The sequence below is a fragment of the Festucalex cinctus genome, chromosome 3, assembly GCF_051991245.1.
Source record: "Festucalex cinctus isolate MCC-2025b chromosome 3, RoL_Fcin_1.0, whole genome shotgun sequence".
Taxonomy (NCBI): domain Eukaryota; kingdom Metazoa; phylum Chordata; class Actinopteri; order Syngnathiformes; family Syngnathidae; genus Festucalex; species Festucalex cinctus.
Window position 1 is genome coordinate 31,971,287 of NC_135413.1, and position 26,024 is coordinate 31,997,310.

At 42.5% G+C, this 26,024-nt stretch overlaps 2 protein-coding genes across 7 annotated transcripts in view; one reads left to right on the forward strand and one right to left on the reverse strand.

Annotated features, from left to right (window-relative positions):
- Positions 1 to 47: 47 nt before the first annotated feature.
- parietopsin lies at positions 48 to 5,910 on the forward strand. The gene is made up of 4 exons (XM_077517670.1): positions 48 to 1,576; positions 3,122 to 3,450; positions 3,516 to 3,761; positions 5,003 to 5,910. The coding sequence occupies exons 1-4, from the start codon at positions 1,255 to 1,257 to the stop codon at positions 5,156 to 5,158; spliced, it is 1,053 nt and encodes a 350-aa protein (XP_077373796.1). The 5' UTR covers positions 48 to 1,254; the 3' UTR covers positions 5,159 to 5,910.
- Positions 5,911 to 10,517: 4,607 nt separating this feature from the next.
- kcnd2 (potassium voltage-gated channel, Shal-related subfamily, member 2) overlaps positions 10,518 to 26,024 on the reverse strand; it is a 73,982-nt gene continuing 58,475 nt past the window's right edge. Inside the window, exons 3-9 of one of the 6 annotated variants that reach the window (XR_013282918.1) lie at positions 22,696 to 22,858; positions 22,262 to 22,360; positions 21,259 to 21,357; positions 15,111 to 15,337; positions 12,013 to 12,175; positions 11,695 to 11,777; positions 10,518 to 11,135 (exon numbers count right to left, since the gene is read on the reverse strand). Coding sequence is in view for 4 of the 6 variants with exons in the window: in XM_077517672.1 (XP_077373798.1) it covers positions 11,754 to 11,777; positions 12,013 to 12,175; positions 15,111 to 15,337; positions 21,259 to 21,357; positions 22,262 to 22,360; positions 22,696 to 22,858 (775 nt within the window). In the remaining 2 variants the exon portion in view is untranslated. Of the gene's footprint in view, positions 12,176 to 15,110; positions 15,338 to 21,258; positions 21,358 to 22,261; positions 22,361 to 22,695; positions 22,859 to 26,024 lie in introns of all 6 variants that reach the window. The other 5 variants (XR_013282919.1, XM_077517672.1, XM_077517674.1 and 2 more) reach the window with 5 other exon arrangements.

The following is a 26,024-nucleotide window of genomic DNA, read 5'->3' on the forward strand; positions in this document are numbered from 1 at the left end:
AAAAAAAAAAACAGCGAAACAAAAACAAAAAAACGCAGTGCCAGCCGATTTCGAGCAATTTAACTCATCTTTCAAGGCAAACAGAATATTATGTACTTTTACTACATATACAATGTGGGTACCAAATAAAGATCGCATTATATTCTTTCATTAGAAAAAAAAAAGTATGTTTCTACCTTATTCCGTTCTTTAGTAATCGCCATTTGAAAATCAGGTCATTTGAGTGACATTGAGCGGAAAGGGAAAAATGAGAAAACAAGCTTTTTGTGAAAAGATACATTTTCTCCACAACAGTGACTTTGAAGCTAATATTTTTTTGTCCAGTGACGCTCTGTGAATTAGGTTTAATGTGACAAAAACTTTGATCATTCACGTCATCCTTGAAAACGTTCGATTTCATCAAGATTCCATCATGTTTAATTGTAATTCCATAGAGCGGCAGCCCATTGAAAAGAGACACAATGCTGCCATCTGCTGGCCATAGTTAGTAGGTGTTTTTGATTCCACAACCCATTGACCAGGAAGCGCTGCACTTAGATGTTGCACTTTCCATTGATTATAAAAAAAAAAATTAAAAAAACGTAGTTGACGTCATTTACCGTTTCTGGCCGCATACGTCGTGATTTTACTAATCGGTATTAAACGTTTTTGGCGGTCAGAGAGTTAAAAAGTACAAACAAACCGGAATAGTTGAGAGAAGTGTCACATTGAGTCAGTGCTTCTCAATTATTTTTTGTTATGCCCCCTCAGGAAGAAGAAAATAGATTGCGCCCCCCTAAAACCTCCGCTGCGACTCGGTCACCATCGCGTGTACTTTGAAATAACCAAAATAATAATAGTATTATTTGTCTGTAAAATTGTTGTCAATACACTTCTGCAGAGGAGCAAATACGATTTGCACACTCTCCAGCAATGCCACCTACTGTAGTGGATGTGCAATTACACTTTATTCTCTTATGGTGAAAAAAATAATCATGTTCTCTGAAGTCCCACCGCGGCCCACCATCGGTTTATTCCAGTCTGGCGCGGGACTGGTCCCACAATGCACATCACGTCAACAAAATGGCGTCCTGCCAATCAGTTTTAGGGAGCCTATTGTTCGAATGGCTCAACTTTCCAATTAGCATTATAGCTTACAGATTTCATGCGACAGAATCTCCGTCCAAATCCTGTTAGGATCCAATTTGTCATATTGCGCGGCGGATCGGAAAGGATAAGACGGAGCGGCTCGAGGAGCCGAGCGCACTCGCAACCATGGACGCCAACGGCACGGAGTGGGGCCCGGGGCCCGCCGAGGCGCCCACCGTCTTCCCCCGCGTGGGCTACAGCGTCCTGGCCGTCCTCATGTGTATCAACACGGCGCTGACGGTGTTCAACAACGGCCTGGTGATCACCGTGTCGCTGAGGAACCGCCGCCTCCTGCACCCCATCAACGTCTTCATCCTCAGCCTGGCCGTGTCCGACCTGATGATCGGCCTGTGCGGCTCCCTGGTGGTCACCGTCACCAACTACCACGGGTCATTCTTCATCGGACGCGCCGCCTGCGTCTTCCAGGGTTTTGCCGTCAACTACTTTGGTGAGTGTGCGCGGATATCGGCGCTGGCTCGCAAATGTATAATGTCTATGCACATCTTTTGTAGCACACCATTTAAGCGCGATATGTTTCCAATGTTGAGAACAGGAAGTCCTTGAGTTCCGTTCCTATGCTGGCGATGTAACCCGGATTTCACCGTTAAAAGTCCGAAAGTTTGTACGGTAATTAAAAAAAAAACACACACACACATTTGCGCGAGGCGGAACCAATATTTTGTGTTTGCGTTCATTGCTGACGGACGGTAAAGCGCAGCTAACGGAAACCTAAACACGGAAATGTGACGCGCCAGGTGGCGAGCCGACCCGCTCAATGGACGCCCGTTTCTGGAAGTAACAACAACGCAACTTTAAATAACTTTAAAATGGTGTAGTTGTTGTGGAAAATGTTGAAACGTCGTAGGTCGCGTACGTCGGTCAACTCGAAGACTCCCTGTAGTATAGCCATGAAACATTTTGTACGAGAGAAGTGTACATTCGATATGATGTGGATATGGTCCATTAACACATTCATTGCCAGACCAGAAAAAAAAATGCATCATTTGACGTCTTTTTCCGTCAATGGCAGTGAATGAGTTAAACATGGTAAAAATCAACGAAGCAATTATAAATTGTTGATATAATGTACAGCAGGGGTGTTCAAACTTTTTCCTCTGAGGGCCACATACAGAAAAATAGAAAGCTGCAAGGGCCACTTTGATTTATTTATTTTTTTTAGTTATTTATTAACACATTCATTGCCAGACCAGAAAAAAATGCATCATTTGACGTCTTTTTCCGTCAATGGCAGTGAATGAGTTAAAGAAATATAGGATATTAAATCTGTACGGTGCCTTGCAAAAGTATTAGCCCCCTTGAACTTTTTGATCGTTTTGCCACATTTCAGGCTTCAAACAAAAATATTTAAAATGTGATTTTTAAAACGGCGGCACGGTGTTCGAGTGGTTAGCACGTCCGCCTCCCAGTTCTGAGGACTCCGGTTCGAATCCAGGCTCCGGCCTTCCTGGGTGGAGTTTGCATGTTCTCCCCGTGCCCGCGTGGGTCTTCTCCGGGTGCTCCGGTCTCCTCCCACATTCCAAAGACATGCATGGCAGGTTGATTGGATGCTCCGAATTGTCCCTAAAGTGCTTGTGAGTGTGGATGGTTGTTGGTCTCTGTGTGCCCTGTGATTGGCTGGCAACCAGTCCAGGGTGTCCCCCGCCTACTGCCCAGAGCCAGCTGAGATAGGCGCCAGCACCCCCTGCGACCCTTGTGAGGAATAAGCGGTCAGGAAAATGGATGGATGGATGGATTTTTAACACAATCATGAAGTTGTGGCCAACCTAGGAAGAGTTCTGGCAGTTCCAGAGTTTTTCCAGTCACGGGCCCCGTCGTGCTTATTGGGACCTTCAAAGCAGCAGAAATGTTCCCCTTTATCGTGATGCGCCATTCAGGTTTCCATCAACAAACATTTGTTTGGTAATAACAAACCAAAAAGCATTTGTCGTCTTGTTCCATTACAAACGCGAGCATCTGCCGCACCTCTCCGCAGGCCTGGTGTCGCTGTGCACGCTGACCCTGCTGTCGTACGAGCGTTACAAGGTGGCGTGCGAGCCCTGCGCCGGCCGCAAGCTGGACATGAGACGCAGTGTCAGGGGACTCGTCGCCGTCTGGCTCTTCGGCCTGTTCTGGGCCGTCGCGCCGCTGTTGGGATGGAGCGGGTACAGCCCCGAGGGCGTGCAGACGTCCTGCTCCTTGTCCTGGGAGGAGAGGTCGTGGAGCAACTACAGCTATCTCACCCTCTACACGCTCATATGCTTCATCTTCCCCGTGGCCGTCATCATCTACTGCTACTCCAAAGTGCTCGCGTCGGTGCGGAAGGTACGGCACAAAAAAAGCAAAGTTGCCGAACCGAAATGGTCGACTCGGGTGTTTTCCTTTTTCAGTTGAACACGAGTGTGGAGCTGCAGGTTGGCCACTCTTTGCAGAAGGAGACGGACCACGCCGCCATGATGGTCCTGGCCATGATCGTAGCGTTCTTTGCGTGCTGGCTGCCCTACACGGCTCTGTCCGTGGTGGTGGTGCTGCGCCCGCAGCTCAACATCCCCCCGTTGCTGGCCACCATGCCCATGTACTTTGCCAAGACCAGCCCCGTGTACAACCCCATCATCTACTTCCTCTCCAACAAGCAGGTGAAAGTCCAGACTCCCGAAAGGATCGAACAATTCAATCAGCTTTTTCCTTTGCCACAGCAGCAGTTGGCGAATCAAGTTTTTGTTGTTTTGTTCTCAAACTGGTTCGCCTCCTGCTCTCTCCTACGAAGTAGATTTCTGTTGCTAGCTAAACAAAATTGTACTACTTAAAATTTGACTATGAATTATGGTATGAGCAGCACGTGCGGCAGCACCGGGCAACTCTTACAAGCATGACCTGATAGACATGATAGAAACAAAATCATAGCATGTTACATAACTATATAAAACACTCAGGACCACTACTACAACTATGGAGGAAAACAACTCATTTAACAATAAAATTCATAACCTTACTTTACAAAATGACCCGCAACATTCTTGGAAGTGTTACTTCAAAATTTGGCCTCACACGGGGCACCATTCAAGCCAAACGCAAATGTTGTTGCTTTTTCCTTTAATAAATACAATTACAGTAATTGTGATTTGACTGTTTTGATCATGTAAGATGGTATTTTAAAGAAACTGTGCCACCGCTTTTCCCCTATAAGACCGATTTCTGATGGTAGAAAGTGACATTTTGTGTAATGGAATAAATTGCATTTCAGTATCTACAATTTGACTGCTTTGATCGTGCAAACATCACACTTAAAACATAACAAAACAAAACAAAAAAACATTTTTTCTCAAGCCACCGTGGCTTACCTAAAGTCGTCGGGCCTAGAAATGTTTTTTTAAACAAATATGGCAGAAATTCATAACAGGTATTTGATCCATGAATATGCCTATAAATTTCTCGGTTCAATAAAAAAAAAAAAAAAAAAATGCTGTTCAAAAAGCCATTTTGTTTATATTTTGAGATCAAGACGACACCTAACAGCTGACCAACAGTTCATCACTGTCAAACAGGAAGTGGCCACTGAGCTGATACTGGAGGGCTCACAAAAACTAAAATTGAAGTCACTGTGAAAGTGAATTTTGCTGTAGAGAAAAACTGCTGAAACACTGAACAGTTGGATATTCAAAAGTTTCCAGCAGGTTGAATTAAGTTAAGCATTTTAGGCTTATCCTAAAATTCCACTTTTTGAGAGTAACATTTATCAATGTCAAAATTCACTTTTGGAGGAGAAGCAGTTTTTTTTGTTTTTTTTCCATCTGCGTGCTGTTTCTTCACTAAGTCACAGCGCCACCAACTGGCCCGGCATGCGCGTAACATCATCATTTCTCGTCTGTCCCGTCAGTTTCGAGACGCCGCCCTGGAGACGCTCTCCTGCGGCCGCCGCAGCCCCCGCGGGACCGCCGCCGTGGTCAGCGTCAGCATGCAGCCCATCGGCAGGAGGCGCCGGCCCAGCTGCTCCGGCAGGATCAACAGGCACAAAAAGGTGCTACCTCTGTGACAACCCAATCGCGACAAAATCAACCGCCACAGACGCCATCGCCGCCGCGGGGGTCTGGACAGGGAGATTGACAGCTGAGGAGCAGAAGGAGGACAAAGGAAGCAAGAGGACTCCTTCTGCCGCACACTCAAGCAATCCAAGACAGGCTGAGTGTTGTTCTCCTCACTTTTTTTTCTTCTCCGTGACCGTCGCCATAGACACCACAAGGTGGCCACTTCATTAGGTACACTGACACCAAATTTGACTAAGTTGATAATGGTATGTAAGCATAACAATAATGATAATATAGCGTTACCTTGATCACGTTGTAATTGTTACGGTACCAAGCTTGGAATTAACTCATTCACTCGCCGCCATTTTCACATTTCGCAATCCCGTTCACTCCCGGCTGTTTTACTGAATTTTGACTGATTTTGCAAGGCCCACAGAATATTGTGTTCTATTGCTATAAAAGCATGGAACATATCAAAAGGAAGATGAAAGTCTCTTCTTTCATCAGGAAAAAAAAAGTATGTTTCTATCTGTTACAGTTTTGCAGCAATTAGCATTAGAAGAGAGCTAAGTTTCATCAGTTTTCACAAATCTATTAAAAATTGTAAGTAACTGAGCTTTTTTCTACATGGCCCTGGTTGATCTCCTTTGCTCTGCTGCCACCTGCTGGCCGTTTGTGTAATAACTACCATTTCTGCAACCGTTCTTTGCAGTTGAGAGGCTGCATCAAAGCCTTCTGTATGCTCTAGCATAAAAAAAACAAAAAAAACGTTTAAATACGTCTTTGGGACACTTAAAACGTTTAAAAAAAACGGATTTACACGTTATTGGGAGCAAATGAGTTAAATTCCATCATCCAAAAATGTAAATAAATTTTTTTTTTGCCAATGAAATGTGAAGTGGAATTTGTGGCATATAGCAGCTCCCTTTACGTTGTTCTCATTTTGTATTTGTTGTTTGACTCTTTATCCCATTTAAATAAATGACTTTTGTCTCCTTGCCCACTTCAAAGTGGCTTTAACCATTTTCAGCAGTAAGAAATTCACATTTTGCCCGTAATTAAAGTGATAACTTCATTCTTTTTTGTTTTTTTATGTACCACTGATATTTTTAAAAACACATTTTGCCACTTGACTGAAGATGGCATTATGCGTGCTCAGAAAACAGGTTAGGACCAATCATAGCTCAGTTGGCTCACATCACATGATCAAACTCAGACAACAGGTGATTATTTCTTTTTTTTTAAAATAGAAAATATTAACAGGTAAATTGAGCACGCGTTGATTGAGCCTGCATGTTTTAAATTGTTACACATGTTTTTACTTAAATCATTTTCTTCAAAACGAACAATATCCTTATTTGAGTTACAATTCTTAGCTACTCTTCCCGCCTGCGCGAATGTCACACGACGCGACTTTTGCGACGAACGCGTAATATTCCAGACGGGACGGGAGGAAATAATACAATGAGTTGATCTAATCCCAGATTTGCCGTCGAGTCGGTAAGCTTCGCGTCGGAAGCAAAGAGCATTTCACACTTTATCGGCAAACAGGATTACGCAATGTCACGCCGTAAATCCTCCAGCCCGGCTCGCCTTCATTACCTCGGACCGCTCCGCAAAGTCCCATCTGGCCCAGCTTCTCACCTTTGCGCGGCCAAATGGGATGGGCAGCTGTTCGCCGGCCACGCTATTAAAATTGCACAAGAGCATTTGGGGGGCGGGAAAGCAAGTTGAACTGAAGGTTTTGGTTATTTGAGAAGAAATACTCATTGGAAAAAGAATTATGCCATCTTATCCACAATTGTCCGAAAACTTTTGATTTGATTTCTTCATTCATACATAGTGTATAAAGCAGAGGTGGCAAATCCAAGAAGTGACCCAGAACGGACCCAAAATACACAGGAAGTGACCTGATTTCAACAGGAAGTGACCCAGAATTGACCTACAAGATCAAAAGTTACCATGCTAATGCCAAGTTAGCATATTAATGCTAATGTTAAGTTAGCATAGTAATGCTAATGCTACTTTAGCATGCTAATGCTAACTTAGCATGCTAATGTTAGCTTGCTGACTGATTGAGAGGTAAAGTACACCAACATTTGGCAAACTGTTCAGTGCATGCGGTTTTCCACCTTGCAAGAGTCGGCAGTCACATCCCAAATTTCCGCGGAAATGTTTACAGGAAGTAAAAACCGTGCCACATTTTGGCTTTAGCCTCTAGTGCTAGCTCGCTTGCTAGTAAAAGCTTTAGTGCCAATATGTATCAAATGGAATTGGCTACTGCAAATCATCACAGGTTCTGTTTGCGCTCAGCGTGGGTTAAGTACAGTACGCTTGTGTTCAAGTAGAAGCCATATACTTGATTTGTATGTACAGGATAAATCCTCCTGCACCACTACATTCTTTTATTATGTTTGAATTATGTTGTAATCATATTTTTTATGTAGGTAGTAGAAAAAAAAGGCCTGAAGATTAAAAAGCAATGTAAGCTCTTCAATTAGCAGCCATTTTTGTTTTGTTTTTCCCCCCTCCTGCGGATTTAATTGATGTGAACGCCGAGAAGTCCCGCGTGGCCCGGCGGTGCCGTCGGGAGCGATCATGAAAATGGGCCTGACGCGTTCGCAAGCATCGCCTGCCTGCCAAGAGAGGACGCGCGTTCGTCGTACGGCACACGACGGCCAAGCGAACACGTCGAAGCGATGCCAAGTCCCGATTGGGAACGTCACGGCGAGCGCCGAGCGCATCCGGGCCGCCTTCCTGGTGGCCAACTGCTTGATCCTGACCGCCACGGGGCCGGCGGCCAACGCCTCCGTCGTCCTGGCCGCGTGCCGGCACAAGCGCCTGCGCACGTGGACCAACGGCCTGCTGGTCAAGCTGGCGCTGCGGTGCGCCTGCGACTGTCCCGTGCTTCTTGGCGTCCTGCTTCTGCCTGGCGGGAGAGGTCGCCGGGGGTTGTGCGACGTCCAGGTGGAAACGTTTGTCCTCTTTGTGCTCGTCCGTCTGTCTACTTTGTCTACCTTCCGAGCAGTATGTCTGTCTGTCTGTTCAGCCATACTTTAGTCATCAATATTTCTGTCATCCCTTCATCCATTTGTTCTTCTGGCCATTATCCATTCATCCATCCATCCATCACTCCAGCTATCCTTTGTTTAATCCATCCATTCAATGGTCTCTACATGCATCATTCATTCATTCATTCATAATTTATTTGTCAATACTTATGTTATCCATCTATTATTTGTTCTTCTGTCCATTCACCATTCATCAATTCACCCTTTTATCCATCATCCATTCATTATGCATTCCTTCTATCCATTCATCTTCATCAGTCTCTACATGCCCGATTCATTCATTCATCCATCCATCCTTCTGTTTTTCCATCCATCCATTTTTCCATCCATGCATCATCCGTCCATCCATCCGTCTTAAGTCTCAGCTTCTGTTCCTAATGCAATGTCTTGGATGTGCAAATGTAAACACAATTGTGTTTTCACATCATTTCAGATAACATCCACTTGTAGTCAAACTGATTTAATTTCACGTTTGCCGTTTGGAGATATTTATACCATCTCCCACTTTTGTGCGTGCGTGTGAAGTTTTGTTCTTGCATTGAACAACATTCCATCAAACGTCCGCTTTGAGTCACATTTGAAATCAACACAAACGACTTTGAAGCGACGTCGTTCTTTCTTGTGTGCTGCCGAACGCGAGCGCGCACGAAGTGAAGATCCTGTCGGTGTCCATCGCCTGCATCGCATCACTGAGTAACCCAATAACGTACGCCGCCGTCAACCCGCACTTCCGCGCCGAGTTTTCTCGACTGAAAAACAAGCTGACGAAAAAAAAAAAACGCGCCGGCATCGACGTAAGCAGCCTGGCGCACCTCCAGAGACCCCCGAGGCCCGGACCACCCGCTGGGCCGCTCGGGTCCAAACATGTTCTCCAGCAGCACCTAGTTATTATTATTATTAGAAAATAATCCGCTCTCGTGCGTGTCAACCCTCGGGCCTTGTTCGATTTGAGCAACCTTTTGGCTCGTTAGCGCCCGTTTTTTGTTTTTTTTTGGCCACCTATTGACAACGGGCCTGCATTTAATGAGATCCCAAATTGCAGGTTCGCTCGCTCTTGCAGATTGCGTGGACTGTTGGAAATTGTTGCGAAAGTGGTGGAGACCATCAGAGAAGAGAAAAAAAAAAAAAAAAAAAAAAAGAAAAAAAAAAGAGGGGTTTGCACGTTAGGTAGTTTTTATGGCGTTCACAATTTGGGAGAGAGCTAAAAGCACAACATGAAGTTCATAAAATCCTTGATTTGTTTGATGTAACTTGTCGCAAGTGAGCAGCAATTTGATACATGTGCTCATCCTGTGTAACATCGTGTTTAAAAAAAGTTTTTTTAATAGACTAGGTAACGTGGCATGACACCTTCTTGTGACTGTCTCCAAGGCAGATCATTCATAAGCTCTAAAATTGCATTGCTGAAAAATGATATTTTGTGACAATTTTTGTTTCTAGCATTTCAAAATTCCTCACTGTGCTACACTGGTATCACTTTTATTGCAGTTGTCAACTTTTGAACCCTTCGGATTTTGTTTTGCACAATGTGGAACATCCTCAAATGAATATTTTCAGTTGTATTCAAATTATTTTCCCCCCTTATACATGTAGTTGTATAGCCATCCAGCAGAGGGAGCTTCCATTTCTTAATTTCTTCAATTCTAGTTCAGCAGAGGCTATCGCTACTCGAAATGGAAATTGCGTCACTCATTCGCTTCACAGGAGTGCCATAAGCCATTAAAACACCTCTGTCGGAAAATCAGGTCATTACATGGAATTGCTCCCTCGTTCAAAATTTCAAAAATGATGCAATCGGATAGAAAACAAACAAAAGAAATTAACCAACAATTTTCAAGACTTGGGCTTGTATGAAACCCTTTTGTGCAGTGAAGAAAAAGGAATTCAAAGTGGCCACGGTTCGAGAACAAAGGTTCGATTCTGCTGATGGTTCGCTGGGGCCCTCTAGTGGTACACGATTTAATCACTGAATTAAATGTTCAAACTGTGTATCATGTTAAAACAGACTCAACATCTGCTACTGAACATTTGATAATTACAGTTCAGTTGTATTTAAAGTGCAATACATTTGCAGTTAATCTTTTAAAACTGTTAGTTTTCCAAAAATTCCTACATTCCCAAATATTCACATTTCAATGATGTCCATTTCTTTTTCTTTTTTTCTTTTTTTTGAGGGACACCCCATATCGTTAGTCTTGCGTTTCATAAAACCCCCCAAAAAAGTGTTGCAGAATTTGACATCCGATTGTGTTGGGTTTTTTTTTTTTCCCCCCCATCGACAGACAAGCCACCGACATGGAAGCAGAGACAAACTTTTAATAGAACCGAATTTTGCAATGACGGCATGCAAATCCTTAATCCAGCCATGAGTCAACAGACAGAAAGAGAACGCCCACCACTGTCCAAAAGCAAACTAAATCTAGAAATTCCCCATCAATCGAGTTGTCCTGGAGATATTTACAGGTATGAAAAATGTACAAAATGGGCCTTAATTTAATTGAACACAGTGAAATCTATCCAGTCTTGCTCGGGAACAAAATGACAATTCACACAGAAGAACTTTTTCCCAACTCCTTCCAGGTGAGTTAAGGGTTGCTTATATTTGACCTTATGACCTAGGATGCGGGTTCTTATTTGGTGGGGTGGCTCTCACAACGTTCACTTTGTTGCATAAAAAAAGATGCCAGGATGCAAACTGCAAACTCGATCTGGACGAGCGCAAGTTTGTGTCGGCTCACAACAAGTTTCAATTGCAGGATGCACGTTGTGTGGATTTACAAGAGTGCTGGAAGTGTGAAAAACAATTCCAAATACTGGATGGGATGCTTTCAGTGGTACCTTGACTTACCAGGGAAATCCGTCGTTTATTTCGCGTTCTGGACACATCCTCGATATAGAGACCATCGGTCGGGGGCTGTAATAAGAATGTATTCATATTTGTACTGCTGCGACACACTTGAAAACACTTTAAAAAATATTCAGGGTTTCCGCTAGGGATAAACCGATAAATCGGGACACTGTGACTTACCACGAATTAAAGCAAAAAAGAAAAAAAAAAGTTCACTTTTATTTACTTATTTAAACTACAGAGTTTCTTCTCTACAAAATATTCTATATTTTGTTCATGGAAATGGAAACATTTTTTGCTTTTATTTACCCAAATATGAACTCATTCACTTCCAGCCCATTTAAAATAAATTTGACGTCTATATTCGTCAATGGCACTGAATGACTTTAAAATTATTATTATTATTTTTTTTGTATGTGTTGGACCAAGTAAATCAAGGTACCACGAGCCACGAAAAATGGCCTTCACAGGGAGGGGAATGAACGGGTGTGCTTTGTCATCAGAGGTCCCCCGCCCTCTCAAAAAAAACAAAAACAAAAGAAAAAAACAAAAACAAAAAAAAAACACTGCAACAAACATATTCCAAAATAAAATATTTCTCAGTTTAGGCAACGATGATACCCACGTGTTCCTTCGGCTGTGCTGTGCTTTAATGGGACAAGATGTGCTGGTCGCTTCTGGCTCTCATCGTCCATGTCTTGTCGACTCCTTTTAAAAAAAAATAAAATAAATAAAAAAAATAATAATAATCATGCTGAGAGAGTTTGACATCAGATGAGATCATCGCTCGGAAACAAATCATCATCTCGTAATCCCCTCCGGGCTTTTTTTTGGCAGGTTCATGCTCGCTGGTCCCTGTCTCCTTGAGCATAGAGGGAGGAGGGGGGGGGGGGTCCAGGTGGGGGAGGGGGGATGGGGTCGTCTACAAGGCGGATACTCGCACAATGTTGCTGTGAGAGTACGCCGAGGCGGTGCCTGACGAGCCGTCGGCGTCGGGCGAGGTCGCCGCCAGCGGGGCGGCCAGGCTGACCATGCAGGGGCTGACGTAAGCCTGCTCGCATTTCAAGGGCACCGTCTCGTCCAGTTTGGCGTTCAGGCTGGAGCGGCTGGGCCAAAGGGAGACAAGCGCAAGACGCAAATGTAAAGTTCGGGGTGGCAACTTTCACTGCTTCTTGTATCTTAATGCTCACGATATCATACTAATAGTAATAACCAAAAGACTGCATGTTCTCATTTGAAATATTTACGGGATGCCAGAAAGATGGAGTACACAGCTGCGGAAGAGGAACTGATCTGTTCAGAATCGTCCCTGCACTTATACTGTCTAGGCCGCGAACGGCTCAGCCTCCCCATGTGAGAATGTGCGGCCTGAACTGGCTTTTACTGGATACGTATGTCAGAATGCAGACAGATCGAAAGATCTTTTTTTGTATGCACTGTTCATGTGTTGCACCTATGCTAATTTCTGGTGTTTGACATTTTTATTGGCATTAAGCTGGTGAACTTTAATTAAACAAATTTGTGTGATTGGTTGAACAATTTGGTGATTAAATGGTAATAGTTTTATATTTATTTATTTATTTAGTTTTTATTTATTTATTTATCTATTAATCTATTTGTCTATTTATTTATTTTTTAAATTTATTTATCTATTTGTCTATTTATTCATTTATTTATTTATTTATTTATTTAATTTATTTATCTATTAATCTATTTGTCTATTTATTTATTTTTTTAATTTATTTATCTATTTGTCTATTTATTCATGTATTTATTTATTTATTTACTTTGTTTTTATTTATTTATTTATCTATTAATCTATTTGTCTATTTATTTATTTATTTTTTAAATTTATTTATCTATTTGTCTATTTATTCATTTATTTATCTATTTATTTATTAGACCTATCCCAATACTGTCTGTTATTCTTACTTTGCCAGTATGTGGCCATATGATAACATAATGACCCCCAAAACGTAATTTGATGGATTAATGTTTAGCGGTGCATCATTTTCATGTAGAATGTCTTCATGATTATCACTGCAGATGATAGTTGATTTGTTTTAAACTCTCGGTGCAACATACATCATATGCGATTATTTTGTAATGCCTCAAATGATGTCCATCCAGTTACAATCTAAACATGACCCTTTTCACTCTTTTCCACCTTTGCTAACCGTCTGTAGTGCCACCCTGCAAAGAGGGGAAATACTCATATGTAATGATACGGCGAGATAAGCGTCTGAATACATGCGGACAAAGTATTTGTCATTCAGCGGATGTGTTTTGTTTTCGGTCCGCATGCGAGAATGGAACTTCTCACGCCGACTTTGCTATCTTCACACGCCGGCATAAACGAGCAAACGAGTTTGCACACCGCAACGAATGGATCGGCTGTGAAGCCAATTATCTCACTCACCTGGTGCGCTATCAGGACATGCAAGACATTTTTCTTAACACATGCAGCTACAGTATCAGTGTCAGTTACATGCGTGTATATTATTTCTTTGCTTATCGGCCATGGAGTTGACGACGAACGGCAATCTGTCGATCTCGGGAGGGAATGCGGCGTGTTACGGGGACCAGACTTGACTGTGGAGTGAAGAAAAGTCAAAATATGGATTGAATGAAGAATAACACGTCGCATTTTGGAGCTTTCAAGGCATTAGAAAGACAACTAAACTATACTCACTATTCTCACACGTATGTTTTCTTTCTCCTCTACGAATAATGCTGTGACCATCTCCATGTACTTGTAAATGACGTTTGAGGGATACTTCACTTATTTAGCCATTTTTGGCAGTCAAATATTTATAGTTTTCCTATAATAAATGTGATATTTTCATTATTTTTCATGTACAATTAGTACCTTTAAAAACACATTTTGCTGTCGACTGAAAATGACATCACAAAGGGCTCGGGTAACCAATCACAGCTCAGCTTGTGAATGTCACATGAGCAAACCTAGAAAACAGGTGAGCTGTGATTGGTTACCTGAGCCCTTGTGATGTCATTTTCAGTCAATAGCAAGTTGCAAAATGTGTTTTTAAAGATACTAATTGTACGTGAAAAATAATGAAAGTATCAACTCAATTATAGACAAAATATGAACTTTTTATTGCTATAATGGGCTAAATAAGTGAAGTATCTCTTTAAGTACACTGTGTTCCAACCATGTTTTGCATTTGCATGATTAGGGTTGGAACACCCACGGAACTAGGGGCGTGGAAACCAAATAAAAAGAGAGGGTGAGGAGGGGAATCTTTAGAGAGTGCAGGAGTGAATTGTATCACTCAGTTCCTCTCAAGCTTTGAACTGTCTTCTCTCCTTTTTTGTCATGTTTAATAAATGTCAAACAGGCAAACCGGACCGTCTGACTGGTCAAATTCAGATAAAAGCATAAAATTCCACATCAAACTTATTGTACGTCATTGCGATATGCATATTGCATAGGCCAAAAACGCGATATCAATATTTTTTTTATATATTGTGCCATTCTAATTAAGATATTTGACTTTTGTCGGACAAAATGAGCTGCTTTAGTTGAACGTTTTGGTGTTCAAAAATATAATCTTGATTTGGTTTTAGCTTCTGTTAATACCTTTTGTTAGGGCTAAGGAATACGGTTGAATTAGCTGAAATATGTTTGGAAAGTGTGGGAGGGGGTAAAACTGTACAAGAAAAAGTTTTTTTTTTTAAGATACTTTCCTATTGTCCCCAAAAGGACAAATAGGAGTTGGCATAGTGTTTGTAAGCTAACAATTTCCAACTTGTAACCAGGAAAAAAATAATCTGGCTGTGTGATTGACATTTGAAGAGACAAAAAAAAAAAGAAAAAGAGAAAGAAACTGAGAGAAAAGTGTAGTCATTATCCTGGTGTGTGTAGCCCATCTTTTTGCTCATACAAAACAACCACCGGGACCCAACAATCTCACTTGATGGTCCACCATTTTTTGGACGTCCCGCTGCACGTGCGCCGCGATTTTAAAAGCAGGACGAGGATCAAAATCAATCAAAGCGCTTCCCTCCCTCCCTCCCTACCTGTTGGCCACGGGCCTCTCTCGGATCTGGATGGTGCTGAGCTCCTGGTTGTTTGTGCTGGGCAGGCTGAAGCTGTTCTTCTTCCTGTGGCGCCGCGAGCAGCACGAGCCCAGGCCGTGCGGCGACGACGACGACGAGAGCGACGACGAGCGCGAGCCCGACTTTTTGATCACCGAGATCTCCATGCAGTTGGCCTGGAACGTCTGCTCGTCCACAAACTCGTGGTTCTGAAAGGAAAGGAATAATCGGCACGTTATGCCTCTTATTTGTGATTCTGCATTTCATTACATTTTTGGGAAAAAAAAAAAAAAAAAAAAAGATACATTCTTCAGATGAGGTAATTCTTGTAAATTTACGACGTATGAGTCTCGAATTTGCGTATTTTACATCAGGCATCTTGTTGGGCAGCTACAGGTCCTCGAAAAAAGGACCCAAAGTGTGGACTTTACGGCTTGGGCGTAAAAAAAAACCATTGTATTTTACATTTTGTTGTCCATTTAGAAAAGATATAAAATTTGCGATTAATCGTTAGTTAACTATTGCAGTCATGCGATTAATTACGATTAAAAAGTTTAATCGCCTGACACCCCTAGTAAAACGCTAAATGTCGCTTAATGACACAAAATGCTATGAAAACTGTCACCAAAATTCAAATGCACATCTCATACTCACGTCAACGTCAACCTCTGAAAATATCAAAATAATTGCGACAATTTTTGGATGTTTTCTCACCATACAATGGTGCTCATGAACTAGAGTTTGTAAACTTACAAGCACAACTTTGACTTACAAGATGAATTCATTTCATGACCAAGCTTGTAACTCAATTTCGTCGTATTGCCAGAGGTGGCTGAAGTACTCGCATCGCACTCTTTGACAGCCAAAACATTTCAGCTTATTTTGTAGTTCTGGACTTAAAATTGATGTCTGCAGAAACCCCCCAAAAGACTTCGTAGTCCTTTTAAGGTTTGATTTTTTTTTGACAGATTTTGGACTCACTTTTCGGAAAATAGTGAGGAAAGTCCAGATACATTCGAGTAAGCTTGTTGTGTTCAAATTGCTGTAATGCTTCATTGCGGAAGGAAGGAGGCAGCATCAGACATGATAAGTAAGCCAGGTGACTGTGTGCAGGTTCATTCCCACCTAATTACACGGGTTTTAGTAAGTTATTTTTGTTGTATTGCATCGTTCATGGCTTTGAAAACAAAAAAGTTTGGGAAGATGATGTAACACAGACGTTTGCTTGATAAGTTGCGCAGACTGGAGGATGGATGCAAGTTCAAGGCTGTTTGCATGGGCGGAGCTTGTTGGGAGAGAAGCTTAATGTAGTGTATTGTACTGCAGTATTTTTAATGGACTCGTATAATTGAAACTTAATGCCATTTTAATTTTCCTGCGACCCTTGTGAGGAGCAAGCGGTTCAGAAAATGGATGGATGGACAGAAGTGTGTAAAATAAAAAGAAGTAAAGACTGAAATGTACAAAAGTGTCTATTAGAGTCAGTTTGATAGAGAAGAAGAGGAAAAAAAAAGCATATTACATATCCTATGTTGTTGTTGTTTACGGGGCAGATAGCATTAGCTCCACGCTATCAAATTCGTATCCTAGCGTTGCTAACGTTGTGAACTGACAATTTGGGTTGCACAGCAGATTTTTTTTAGTCGACACGAATGTGATGAAAGACGAGTCGACTTCGACTAGTTCATGATGTTGATGTCAATGGTATGTTTAGTAGGGTTGTAACGATAACGGCAATATTGCGATATTAGATTTTCCACAATATATCGTCGTCATGTCACGATAGTAAAAGTAGGACATGTTCAAAAAGTCAGGTTGATTTCCATTTGTGCAATTATTGCACCCTCTGGTGGTTAGTTTTTTTAGTGCAGTTTAATTTCCACAAGGCATGTTTTGCCCCTTTATATGTTTCTCAAATCTACGCTAATGGTCAGATGAAGGGGCACGTAATATGGTTGTGAACTGAGTATTGACTCAGTTCACAACCATATTACGTTAAAAAATTAAATATTAAATATTACGCAAGCACACGTCGAGTTCCTCCACATATTGGAGGAACTCGACGTGTGCTTGCGTTAACATGTAAGTGCCTCAAAATTAAAGATTATTAGCAGAAATGAGAAATCCAGGCCCAGAAAGTAAAAACCCAGCCACAGTTTGGCTTTAGCCCCTTGTGCTAGCTAGCTAGCTCACTCAGGTATCTGAGGAGCGGGGAGCTAGATAGGGAGCTCGTTAGCTAGCATCATAGTGACAGGACTACAAAATTCGGAGTTTAAGGATTATGATACAAATGACATTAAATACACAACATATTACAGAGGTGGCAAAACCAGGTCCTGGTGCTAGCTAGCAAGCTCCCTAGTTAGCTCCGCCGATGTTCGGTTACCTGCTAGGGAGCAAGCTAGCTCTCTAGCTAGCGCAAGGACCTAAAGCCAAACTGTGGCAGGGTTTTTACTTTCTGGACCTGGATCTGCCACCTCTGATTATTAGAGATTGTAGGTTGTTTATATGCACTGCTGTAATGTAGAAAAGACCAAGATTGTGCGCAACACTGTGACCGTGACCTTTTTTTTTTTTTGTATCACCAACCTCCCCACAATATCGTGGTGATTATCGTATCGTGACCTTCATATCGTGATATCGTATCGTGATGTTTTGGTATCGTTACATCCCTAATGTTTAGTGCTGTAAATACAAAATATCACAGATGGGAGGGAACACTTTACAGTTTAATTTCACGGACAACGGATATCGTGAACACCGTGTGGTTAGCAACTAGTGCTAATGCTCTAAATATCGTTGTGGAATAGTAAAGTCGACTAGTATGAACCAAAGTAACAACAAAAAAAAATGCTAAAAAAAGTAACAAGCCTATTTTGACACAAAAGTTGAAAGTACACGCATCTTTTTTAATATGTAAAGATTGAAAGTAGAAAGCCATCAGAAAAAATGACTGCTCAAGTGAAATACCGACACCTGAAGCATCTCCAAGTCATGAATTATTGTTAGCTCCCGCCAGTGGCGAGCGGCATTTAACGCCATACAGTTTAGTAATTGGAAAATGAATCATGGCGGGCAGCAGAAATGTATTGGGCACAGATGTCCACATTAAGTGCCATCTGTGCAAACATTCGCCAGCGTCACGCCTGTTGACAAATGAGCAGGACTTGAAGGTCACGCTCGCCAGCAGCTTTCAGGCTCCGTCAGCAGGGGGCAACAACGCGGCACCACCACCACCAGGCCTGCATGGCAACCTTGGAGCCCCATTCGCACCCGCTGTCAACCTTTTGGCGCACTCGAGCCTGCTAAACATCATCGGAATGAATGTCAACATTTTCACTTCTTTCTGGTGAAGGCCCGATTGTTGGACGTCTCCAAAAGATTGGCCTGATAAGATTTTGCCTCCCTGGTTTGCATGGAAAATGGTTCGTGGCTGATCGTTACGTCTGTTTAATATTTAAAATTGGCCCATCATATGTGACATGTTGAATCCGCCTGTATTTTTAATTAAGGGCAATATCATGACATCGTGATATTAAAACTGCCACAATATCGTCGTGGTCATGTTCACAATATTTAAAAGGAACACATCTGCTAAAAAATAAGTCAGATTGATTTCCATTTGTGCAGATCTAAATCCCTCTAGTGGCTATTTAATTTTCTTTAGGGATGTTTTGGACTTCTATGTTTAAAATCGATGCTAATTGTCAGATGAAGGGGAACCTAATTTGCTTGTGAAGCGATCAATGTGTGCTTGCATTAGCAAGTAAGTGCCTCAATATTGTTATTAGAGATTGTAGGTGGTTTATATGCATTGCTGTTATGTACAAAAGCACAATATTGTGCTTTTTTTTTTTTTTTTAGTATGAGCTCTTTTTTTTTTTAACAATATTCTGATCTTTTTTAAATATCGCCAAAGCCCCCATAATATTGTGATAATTATCGTATCGTGACCTTCATATCGTATCGTGATGTTTGGATATCGTTACATCTGTAGTTGATTAAAATGAATTTTACAACTGTCCCATTTTTTGTTGTTGTTTTGTAGTTTGAAATATCACAGAAGCAAAAATATTCTTCTGCTCTCCATGTTTCATTTCCTAAAAATCTTGTTTTCTCAAGTTTTTGGGTGTCATGAACTGGTGTTTTTGGTGAAACCAACCATGTTCTACTTCTGAATACTAATAAACGGAACAAACTTGTTTCTTTTGGTAGGTTAGGATCTTATGTGTATATTCTGTAGGTTCTCAAATATCATTCAAAATGCTCCAAAGCGGATGTGAAACTCTGCTTTGGAAACAGCTGGCAGCCAACGCGTTAACTCCAGTAACAGTTAAGTCCAGTAACAGCGTATTTGTACTTGTTTAGCTTCCACCGCTGATGGAACTCGACAGTCAACAAAATGGGATATAGACATTGCTGTAAACGGGGAATTGCGCGCTCGGAGCTGCAGCGTAAATCCGACCTTAAAAACGCCACCAGCAGACGCTCGGGGCCAATGTGTGTGCGTGCATCACAATGGCATTGAAGCCTTTATGGAGCGGTCCCGACACCAAGTGCCACGCAGGAGAGGACCGGCGGAGGTCATTAATAAGCAAAGAACCGTGATTTACCGCCCGGGCCTCGTCGAGCTGCGCCAAGTGTAAAACTTGTGTCGCATCCTCACATTTAAAAGCCTCTTAAGCCTCTAAATTATACATGGCGTAAAATCAAGCGTGCCGGTTTGTTTGTCAGGAATAATGTTTCTGGCTGGCTGGAGCCATGTTATCATAGCATGTCGCTGACGTGTAGGGGGGGAGGCTGATGGGGAGGGTGGAGGCGGGGCGGAGTGGGAAGCAATATTCCCCGGCCCCATTCGGAGCTATTTTTAAACTCCTGCCGCATATGAATAGATTCCACATTTAGCGCACGGATGAAAAAACTCACTTTAGTTCTATTTGTGTGACGCGTCGTATCACGGGCGGGCGCTACTGTTAATCCGGCCCGCATGACTGATGCGGCTTTGCATGGACGACCTGCTTTTTACTCAGCTATTTTCAACTCTGTCAACAAAAGAGGAAAAATTCACAGCTTTTTTTTTTTTTTTGGCCCCCGAAAACAACTGTAAATGCAGTTGTACCTTGATCTATGAGATGAATTCATTCTAGGACCTTCTAGTTTATAAAATACAAGGGACCGAAGTTCCATCATTTAGTAGATTTCAAAATATTACAATGTACAAGGCTAATAAAAATCTCTTCCCAAAAAAATTTAAAAAATAGAATGCGCAACTGCAATCTGAACGACATAGAAGAACAGTTAACGTCCACTTACCCCATGATTTGGCTCGGGTTTGAAACCAGACACTTTTCAAGTCAGCAAAAAATACTAGAACATGTTACTGATGAGTTGGGGTGTTAAAAAAAAAATCGATTCTGCAATTATATTGCGATATTAATTCTTGAATCGATTCGATATGCGGCCAAATTGATATTTAAACTTTTTTTTTTTTTTTTATGGAAATATTCAACAAAACTTCAGCCTTAATATTTTTTTTTAGTGCTGTTTAAACATGACATAGATTGCAACAGATTGTTTGTTAAATAAAGTGGCTCACAGTTATAATACATTTCCATAAAAATCTCAGTGCACATGTACAAGTTTACTGATTAGTATTTTCTAAAATTGTGTGGGAAAAAAAAATTGCAATAATCGACTTAGATTCATATCGGGATTCATTGGTATCGAATCGTGATATGAATCGAATCGCCAAGTAGTAGGCAATTCACACCCACACTAATTAGAATTATGAGTAGTTGAGCTTTTTTTTTTTCAACATGGCCCTGGTTGATCTCGTATACTCTGCTGCGACCTGCTGGCCGTTTTTGTCATTACTACCATTTTTTTCCCACCCTTTCTCTGCAGTTGACAGGCTGTATCAAAGCCTTCTGTATGCTCGAGCAGAAAGAAAAACATTAAAAAAAAAGAAAGAAAAAAAAAAAGAACGTGTAAATACGTCTTTGGGATACTTAAAACATTTAAAATAGAACGCATTTATACGTTTTTGGGCACAAATGAGTGAAAAAGATGTAACAAATATGTATCTGTAATTGTGCATGAAAGTCAAGTGTGGACGAAAGTGGGACCTTACCGTGGTCTTCTCCAGGCAGTGCAGCAGGTGATGATGTTGGCTCTCGAACGGCGGGCTGGCAGACTTCCCCACCAGGGCTTGTCCAGCCTCCTTGGAGGCCTTGGAGCACACAAAGTGAAAGAAACAAGAAGACACGGCGCATATTCATGAGCGGGTCGGGACATCGAGGGGGGGTGAGCTTGATCGTTTGATGCAATGAGCGTCAGGCAACAGCTAGCGCTGTGATGTACACAAATGCTGATCTGTAGCACGGCAGCCAATCGACTACGAGCATGAGGATGTTCCACAGATGCATGGTTTTGTTTTGTTTTCTGGGAAAAGTCCAAAATGGGCGACTCAGTGCAACAGCAAGTGGCACGCCCGAGACACAGATCGAACACACTGCACCAAACACAGCACAGAACCGTAAAAACCAGCAACACCACGACACCACGCACACACACTTTTGGATGAAGCTCTGCACGGCTCTGGGATGGAAGGTGTTAGTCTGCGCTTACAGCCGGGGGAATGTTCTAGAAATAACACACAGCGGATCAGAAACAGAGTTTAGAGGGAGATGGCAGGCTGAGTAGACAGCCTCCAGAGGCGACCCACTATCCAGGAAGCCTGTCCCACCCTCCACCCCCCAACCCCCTCCCTCCCTTCCCCTCCAAACGCTGTTGGACAGACATGCAGAGCTGGCTCATGAGTCGGTGGTGACGGTTAATGGCTGTTCTCCGCCACAAAGGCGAGAAGTGGGCCTGCCCGGCCCGCCTGCTGCATGGACAGAGAAAGACTGTTGACCAAGCATGTCGATGCCGAGAGGTGCGATGCAAGAGGACGATCACACGGAAGCGCTGGAATGACCCCCCCTCCCCCCCGCCCACCTCCCTCCCTTGTGAGTGCGGTGGCATGACCCCCCCTCAAGAGACCCGACGTTGCCCTGCCCCTGGACGAGCGGCATGCAAGCGTCAGCGAGGCCCCGCCCCCCTCCCCGAGCCGCCGCTTGGTCCCCCCCCGTTACCTCCTCCAGTGAGTCGATCAGCAGCCCGTTTTGTTTGTAGCGCATATAGGCATTAGTGCCCCGAATCTTCGCAGCGCGGATTCTAGCGAGCCGAGTTTTCTGTTTGAACAAACAGACCTCGGTTTTAGCCTTTTGCTGTCTGACTAATTGGCTCTGTTTCCCCGTGGCAGCCCCCCAGGAAGCGGCAAATGCTTGAGATCTACCATGAGCAAATTCTGCCTTAGCAAAAAAAAAAAACACTTTTCAGGGTGGGGAGAATACAAACATTGCTATTGGAAAAGCTGCTGACATTATTGCTCGTAAGATCATCCTGGCTCCCACTGGAACGTACTCTCAGCCAATACACAATACAAGATGTCTATTCTGCCAGGTACGGTTTTTGTTATGCGACCGTTCTGCGGGGATAAGGCAAGAGCAGACGGCGATTTGAGTACCCTTTGGGCTCGTCGCTTCTCCGCCCTCTGGCTTTGGTGGTAGATGCGGCTGAAGTTCGACACGATGACGGGCACGGGAAGGGCGATGACCAGCACCCCGCTCAGCGAGCAGATGGAGCCGAACACCTTCCCCACGATCGTTTTTGGCACCATGTCGCCGTACCTGCAAAGACGGGCGCAGAAAACAAAACAGCCACACGTTGAGAACAAAAACACACACAGAAAAAAAAAAAACTTTTCAAACATTATGAAAAACGGACTTGGACTAATTGCTCGGATGCTGGTAGATGAGTCCCTGGAGCATCTTGCCACCCATCAAGTGTGAAATTACACAATGGAGGAAATCTTTTATTATCTTCCTTTTTTATTTGAGCGAGTCGGTCTGGACTTCCGTCCCACTGTTATGTTCCGGAGCATATTGCACAACGCGGCCAAACGCAATTAAAACTCGGAAAAAAACATTCCAGGAAAAATGTCGATCCTCCAGAGACGGACTGGCCCAGCCAGTTTCAAGAGTTTCTCAAACGGCGACCTTCCCTGAATCCCTTTTACCCCAGCGACCGACGATGAATAGTAATCGCTGGATGTCGGCTGATGTTGCCGGTTGACGAATCGGATTTGGAGCAGCCTCAGAAGTATATTAGTGCAAACTAGTAGCCTTTCCTTGGCATGAGTCAGTAGCCGTCTGTCACTTTCAACGTGACTCCGTCTCAAATTATTTGGTTTTCTCTCATCATTAAAGGGACATTCAGTGATCCCTAGCGCCATCTAGTAATGAATAATTCATCTCTGTCAATAATATGCAAAACGTATCACATAATGTTTTTCTTAATTATATATAATCGTAGGTCTAGTAATCGCTAATGATATTACATGGTTGTAGTCTCACCTTACAGCTGCCATGTTTCGCTGCCATTTTCCTGTACGGATGCCCAAAGAACAATTTCGCGCATGTAGTTAGCCCGGGTGGGATTGCATCGAGTGTCGTCGGACCCAATGAGTCGACCGCAGCTTGCCTTCCACAGCTGGTCGTCACGAACTCCTGAGATTCGGGCCCGTCACTTGTGACTTTCTGCTTTGCTCTTGCAAGCTTTTTTGTTTTGTTTGTTTACTAGCTCCTCCCGCTAGCCGCTCTTGTTAGCGACTCCAGCCTATGGCTCCAACTAACTCCCGCTAGCCGCTCTTGCTAGCTGCTCCGGCGAATTCCATCTCTCTCTTTCGGCGTCACTCGTTGGGCTTCAAAACGGCTACCAAGTCGCCATGGCGAAATGTGGCCTTTCTGAGCCACCGTAGTGTGCGTGCGCCTGCGGGCTTCTAATTATATTCTTTGACCACTAGATGGCGCTAGGAATCACTGAATGTCCCTTTAATAACGCTCAAAATACGAATACGAATGTTTTTCAAGTCACCGTAACTGTGGAACCGTTGCATACCGTTATACCCTAATATCATAATTGCCAAAAACATTTTGAATCACAGCAAAACCGGTTGACCACTCATGAAAACTAGTTGCCGTTTGCGCACTGAACTCTTCCCTCGTGGACGATTGCGTGCTACTAGCATTACTAGTAGCATAAAAAAAAAAATACGAGTTAACATCTATCGCTTCACTAGTGCAAAGATGTCAATTTTGCCTCGCTAGTAACAATCCTACGTGTAAGCCAATGTTGTCCTACTTGTGTGCAGAAATGTCACGCAGCAAGTAGTGGAAAACTGTTGACACGATCACTTTACTAGTGCATTGAATTGTCTTACTCATGATGGCAAAGTGCATACTATGCTGATGATCTTGTTTTTTTTTTCCCGTCCAGCAAAAGTCTGCAGGGCCTCATTGAATGCTGTGTTAAATGCGGCCATGTGTATAATATTCAGTATAAGAATTTGAAAAGTGTATGTTTGCTAATGAAGCCAAAAACCTTCAGGCACAACATCAAACCTTTCTGCTTTCAGTTGTGTCACAGTGTACAAATATCATGGTGGCGTTTGTGTTGGAAGACTAATCAGGTGATCACAACAAAAGGAGACGTGTGCCTGCTTTTTTTTTTTTTTTTTTTTGCCAGAGGACATTTTCTGGTCAGGCAATTTAGATGCTGCTCTGAATCCGTCAAGGTTCAATTATTTAATGCTTTTTCCACACAACTTCTTATCTACGGTCATGCTACATATGAGAAAATTAAGGCGGGCATGACGTTTGTGTTCGCTGCAGAAAGTGTAATATGGCAGCTAGAAGATGATGTGCTGCTTCCAGGAGTGAAAATGTCTAAAAACTAATTCATCACATCATTTCCTGTAATTAATCGTGATTAATCACATTTTTCTACTCCTGTTTCTACTTTTTTTTTTTCCATACCAAGATTCTAACAGATATTTACTTGAGTAGAATCTTGCAATTAATGAAAAATCATCAAACAGAAAGTATATTTACAATCCAACACTGTTCTAATGGCTCTCTTTGATCCTTGAATAGAATTCTTTTCTTCGTACAGCTGTTGAACAAAATGATCAACATCTTTTTTTTTTTTTTTTCCTCATAGAAGCAGACGTCTATGCTACATGAATTTGGCTATGTAAAGCGTGCAAATTACTTGAGAGCGTTAAGTAAAACTGAAAGTGAAACTACCTATAGTCTATGTTTGTCCGTCTTCACACCAGCTGCAAAGTTTGGCTTGCAAGTTCTAGGCGCTAACAGGAAGTAAATAAAACTGAGTTAACCGAGTTAACACTTAAATTTTGACACACCTAACTTTAAATTGAAATTAGTCGGTGATGGCTTCGAGCATGCCGCCATTCGAAGGAGTGAACATCGCCTGCAAAGGAGACGAGAATCTCTACGGACGTTTCCGGCGGCAACACCGAGCAAACTTGCTTCATCACATGCCCTTGCTATGCCTCTGGTGATCATGGAAAGCTGAGACAGGAAAAAAAAAAAAAAACTGACCAATTTGAACCAGTGTGACAAGTTGACATGAAGTGGTCTGTAGATCTTCATACTTTGTGTACTTTGTCGAAGAATGTCACTGAGCTTTGATTAAACCTGAGAACGGTTTTAAATTGTGACAAAACAAAAAACAATCAAAATGTCTCCTTCAAATAATCCAAAGCAGAGTTTTTTGTTGCATGTGTTTCATGTTATTTTTTGATAGTCTTGAAATAGTCGCAGTGACCTCGGGAGTAGCTTCAAAAAAAAAAAAAAAAAAAATGAAGTTAGACATTTGAAGTGGGTGAGGAATAAATAGGACTTGTGTGAAGTCTCTTCTCGACGGCCTACTTTCCACGTGCTATTGTGATGTTCCACTTAAAGCTCCTTTCATATGTAATTACGCACGCAC